General features: G+C 30.8%; 1 protein-coding gene across 1 annotated transcript; it reads right to left on the bottom strand.

Moving 5' to 3' along the window:
* Positions 1-1285: 1285 nt before the first annotated feature.
* Positions 1286-4970, bottom strand: LOC133786101 (uncharacterized). The gene is made up of 6 exons (XM_062225317.1): positions 4520-4970; positions 4243-4408; positions 2608-4083; positions 2220-2525; positions 2037-2136; positions 1286-1954 (listed from the first exon to the last, which is right to left on the bottom strand). Exons 1-6 carry the CDS (start codon positions 4968-4970, stop codon positions 1286-1288), a joined length of 3168 nt encoding a protein of 1055 aa, XP_062081301.1.
* Positions 4971-5526: the final 556 nt, after the last annotated feature.

The following is a 5526-nucleotide window of genomic DNA, read 5'->3' as shown; positions in this document are numbered from 1 at the left end:
ATGAAGAAGTTTATAACTGCAATAGTGTTGGTAGTAGAAATGGCGATGGTTGTGGGGTGCTTTGGTCGAGTAAACCCCGATGAAACTGAAATGAATCTGAATGATGCTGAAAATCGGTGTATGGTGCCTGGTGAATACTGTAGTGCTTTCGAATTCAAGATTTGCTGTTCCGGACTGTATTGTGAAGGTCCTGTTATAGGTGAGAGTAAAAAATGTGTCCGAAATCTACAGTGTGCCAAAGCTGGTCAAACGTGTTCTATCGTAGAGATCATCCCGGAACTTGAATGTTGCTATGGGCTGCATTGCGATCAATTGGTCGGATATTGTGTCGCCAATAGTGGAATGGCGTTAGAAGCTGCAGAAATGGTCTCAACTTCATCAACATATTAATCACAAATACTCTTATTTCTTATTGTACCTACTGTGCAACATGAGAAACTATTTAATTAGCAGGGGCATAGATATGCATTATCTATAAATAATAGTCCCTGTTTGTTTCTTATTTTCTATGCTTCTTAAAACTGTTTGTGGCTCGACCTATGTACGTGTATGTGTGGTTTGTTTTAATAAAGAAAAGTACCCATATATTAGGGGCTTTTGTTTCTTGGTTTGGTTTTGCTTGAGATCAGACCTCCCTTCCCTTGGACATATATTAAAATATTTTATTTTAGATATAATTATTATAAAATAATTATATTTTATAATTGCAATTAGTAACATTTTAATTAGTGACATTTGTAAAAAAATGTCACAATAATAATATTTTAGTGACATTTGGCAAAAATGTTACTTTATTAAGAATACATGACATTTTAATTAGTGGCACTATTTATATGATTTAGTGACATTTGATCAAAAATGTTACTAATTTGTGAATATATAGTTTTAGTAGCATTCAAAAAATGTCACTAGAATATATTAATAGAGATATTGCAAAAATGTCACAAAATATTAGATTTAGTGACATTTTAAAATGTTACTTTAATAAATATTTTTAGTGACATTTCAAAAGTGTTACTAGTGAAATGTTGCCATTTTTAATTTAATAATTATTTTCTTTTAATTTGTTAATTTTTTTTATTTTACAAATTTAGATTAAGAGTTTAAATGTAATTTATTCTTTGAGGCCTAATTAATTTCATAAATGAAAAATAACTATAAATATTAGCACATGATTATAATAAACTTTTTTGAATACATGCAATTGAACTCCATAAAAATTATTAAGACAAATAAAATTCTAGAATTTATGCAAAATATGAATAAGAAAAAAAAATTACAATCCCTAAGTTTCTTCATCCATCTCATTTGTATCAAACGACATTGATGTATCAATGGTTATGTCTTGCATATCTTCCCTGACCAAACTACTCTCTCCATCCCCAACATCAATAGTTGCGCTACAAACTTCAGTTTGCAAATAAGACTCCACATTCTCGTCGTGTGATTGCACACTCATATTATAATAATCTCTAGGATTGATTTTTAAAGCAACATGCCATCCATTATGTTTGAGGTCTTCCACATACATTACCTGTTCTGCTTGAGAAGCTAGTATAAATGGCTCATCTTCACGCATCAATTTTGAAAAGTTGACTCTTGTGCAATCCTTCTCTTTTTTAATGCCACTTCTTGAAATCCAATCACACTTAAATAACACAACACGATTTCCCAAAGAATAATCTAGTTCTATAATATCAGTTAATATTCCATAAAAAGTAACCTCTCCGAAAACAGGATTTGGGTCCCTACTACTTGCGAAACTTTGAGTCTTGGCAGTCATAATAACTCCACTATTTTGAGTTCTTAAGTTCTTTTCGATTTTTTTTGTGTGAAACCTGAAACCGTTTATTAGATATCTTTTAAATCGAATGAAAATATTGTTTGGACCTTTTGCCAAACAACGTAAATCTTCAGAAACTCGATCATCCCCATTATCATATAATTCTTCTACCTGATTTGAAAAAAATGTAATAAGTACACTCAATATGAGTTTGGCTCATTAAGTTGATGAAAAAATTATTAAAAAACCTTACCTTTTTTGCAAACCATGAAGGAAATGATTCGCTATGAATCCGATCTACGGTCATGGTTGTTTGACGAGAGTTTTGTTGTGCAATCATATTTCGATGTTCCCTACAAAATAAGTTAGCTCTAGTCATATTTATATGATGTTTCACATTTTTATTATTATTGGAGATATAATAAATAACACTTACTCAATAAATGATTCTACGATATTGCAATTAAATAGCACATATCGATGTGCCTTAACTTTAGTATCCTCATCTAAATTCTTAGTATCTATTTTGCCCAAATGTCGACCTGTCATTTGGAAAATAGGCAATGTTTCTCCATTTAGTTCCACATTACTGTAATTTCTAGGCTTGCAATTAAATTTTGTCTCCACACCTTCCATATATCTTGAGCAAAATGTTAAACATTCATCAGCTAAATATCCTTCAGCAATACAACCTTCCGGTTTTCTTTTGTTTCGAACATATGACTTTAACTTAGACAAGTACCTATATTTATTCATATAAGCATTAGAAAAAATATTGAAACTTCTTACAGTTAAATAAAATGAAAATTAATTAATATTTTTACCTTTCAATAGGGTACATGCAACGGTAAACTGATGGTCCAGCAATTCTTGCCTCATATGCTAAGTGTATCACCAAATGAACCATTATATCAAAAAATGCAGGGGGGAATAATTTTTCAAGATTACAAAGAATGATAGGTATTTGTTGTTCAAGTTGCATAAAATCTTGTGGTAGAGCAACTTTTGAATACATCATGCGAAAATAGTTGCTTAAAGGAGTTAGATGTAGACGAACATGTGCACTCGATATTCCCCTTAGTGCTAGTGGTAGTAATTGAGTCATAATGATATGAAAATCATGACTTTTGAGCCCATAAATTTTTCTTTTGCTTACATCAACACATCTAGAAATGTTGGCAGCATATCCATCTGGAACCTTAATTGTCTTTAGAAATCGACAGAAGACAATTTTTTCTTTTTTGCTTAATGTAAAACATGCAGGCGGAATGACAGTTTTCTTTGACTCGCTCTCCTTTGGATGAAGTTCAGATCTAATACCCATATATTTTAAATCAAGACGTGCATTCAGATTGTCTTTATTTTTTGCATCTAAACTCAATAATGTCCCAATCAAACTTTCACATACATTCTTTTCAATATGCATCACATCAAGATTGTGTCGTAATAAATTATCCTTCCAATATGGCAAATCAAAAAATATACTCTTTTTCTTCCAATTGTATGGCAATGAAGGATTAACAGCTGTCTTCCCAAATTTAAGTTGGTAGCCTGCTAACGTATCTAGTATTATAGAACCACTTAATGGTGTTGGAGCCATTCTTTTCTCTTTTGTGCCATCAAAAGACTTTTCATCATTTCTAAATGGGTCGTTGTTTTCTAACCAGCGTCGATGTCCCATATAACAATGTTTTTTGCTATACTTCAACCATAAAGAATAAGTGTCTTGATGACAAGATGGGCACGCATATTTTCCTTTTGTGCTCCATCCTGATAAGTTTGCATATGCTGGAAAGTCACTGATAGTCCATAATAGTGATGCCCGCATATTAAAGTTTTTTTTGGTAGATGCATCAAAAGTTTCAACTCCAACTTCCCATAACTCCTTTAACTCTTCAATCAATGGCTTTAGATATACATCAATATTATTTCCAGGTGCGTCTGGACCAGGTATGAGCAAAGACATAATGAAATTAGGTTGCTTCATACACATCCATGGAGGAAGATTATATGGTATCAAAATAACTGGCCATGTACTATGGTTTACACTTAATGTTTTGAAAGGATTCATTCCATCAGAAGCTAGCCCAAGTCTGACATTTCGAGGATCTGCAGCGAAATCCTTATGGTTGTGATCAAAAGTCATCCATGCTGGAGAATCACTTGGGTGTCTCATACAACCATCACTTGTACGATCTTGTTTATAATGCCAAGTCATAAAATCAGATGTTTTTGATGACATAAATAATCTTTGTAATCTTGGTATCAATGGAAAATGGCGCAAGACTTTAGCTTCACTCCTATTTTGATAATTAAAATATCAAGTTATTATAATCTATAAAGTATAAATCAGGTAAAAGAAAAAAAGTTTCTTATTTTGATTCTTACAATGTCAAGTTACTCTAATCTAGAGAAAGTATAAGACAGATAAAAGAAAAAAATTGTTATATGTAACGTACCTTGGTGTAGAGCATACTTCACATTCTGTGTCATTTGCATGTTCTTTTCTATACAACATGCAATCTTTTGGACATGCATCAATTTTTTCATAATCAAGTCCTAGAGCGTTGATTAATTTTTTGGCCTCATAAAAAGAATTGGGTAATGTTTCACCTTTTGGCAATGCTTTTTTGAATAAGTCAAGTACCTTGCCAAACGATTTGTCACTTCATCCACAAATGCATTTAATATGAAATAATTGAATTAAAAACGAGAGCTTTGTAAAACTCGTACAACCTGGGTAAAGTTCTTTCTCTGCATCTTTTATCAAATTGTAAAATTCTTTTGCTTTCGCATTTGGTTCATCGCCTTCACCTTGAAGATTATCATTTTCAACTTCACGTTCGTCGTCTCCAATACTATGTCCAATTGCATCGTATATAACTCCTTGCATATCAATGGTATAATTTGACTCATGAGTATCATTAGGAGTGTCAACATTTTGCGTAGCATGCGAAGAAGTTTCTCCGTGCAATACCCATTTAGTGTAACCATCTACAAATCCGTTGCATATCAAATGTTCAAATGCAATTGTACGGATGACAGGTGTGATAAGACCGCACTTTACACAAGGACATACAATTTTTTCTTCATGACTTGCATTTTTAAAGGCAAAATCAAGAAAAAAATTAACACCTTCTTGGTATGAATCACTTAATCTAGAATGGTGCATCCAACTCTTATCCATTGATACTGCGAATGAAAAAAAATCAAATTAATTTATATTATAATAAAAAAATATTGGTGCTTATGAAATAAAACTTTTGATTTATTTTTTTGAAAAAAAAAATCATAAATAGTGCTTTATTAGATTTGAATGCACACTATTGTTTATCAAAATAATAAATACACATATAAATCCAATTAATTTTAGATTTGATTATATTCTACAAGATGAAAAACATAAGAATAGAATTACCTCAAAAAAAAATTAATACTTTTGTTGTTTTTAGTTTGAGAAACAAGTATTATGAAGTGTTTTGCAAGGAGACCAATAAAGAGAGAGTAAGATGTAGAGATGCAAAACAAGTATTTTATAATATATCTTTTTATATGCATGCATATATATATAGTTATTCTTAGCGATAATATTTATTTGTAAATTAAAAATTTCAAAGTAATTATAATTTAAAATTAAGTTTAAAAAATGGAAGTTGGTTTAAATATTTTTTATTTAAAATTTGAATTAAATACTACATCACCTGTATTTTTTTTTGTTTAAAATTGATAATATATGATGTATA

Source organism: Humulus lupulus, chromosome 6 (genome assembly GCF_963169125.1).
Source record: "Humulus lupulus chromosome 6, drHumLupu1.1, whole genome shotgun sequence".
Taxonomy (NCBI): domain Eukaryota; kingdom Viridiplantae; phylum Streptophyta; class Magnoliopsida; order Rosales; family Cannabaceae; genus Humulus; species Humulus lupulus.
This window is presented reverse-complemented; position numbering and strand designations above follow the sequence as displayed.

Coding starts and splice junctions, on each gene's coding strand:
- LOC133786101 (XM_062225317.1), bottom strand. CDS start 4,970: ATGGATAAGAGTTGGATGCACCATTCTAGATTAAGTGATTCATACCAA. Junction 4,084..4,242: donor GAAGTATGCTCTACACCAAG/GTACGTTACATA, acceptor TTATCAAAATAG/GAGTGAAGCTAAAGTCTTGC. Junction 1,955..2,036: donor CTTCATGGTTTGCAAAAAAG/GTAAGGTTTTTT, acceptor TTTTCAAATCAG/GTAGAAGAATTATATGATAA.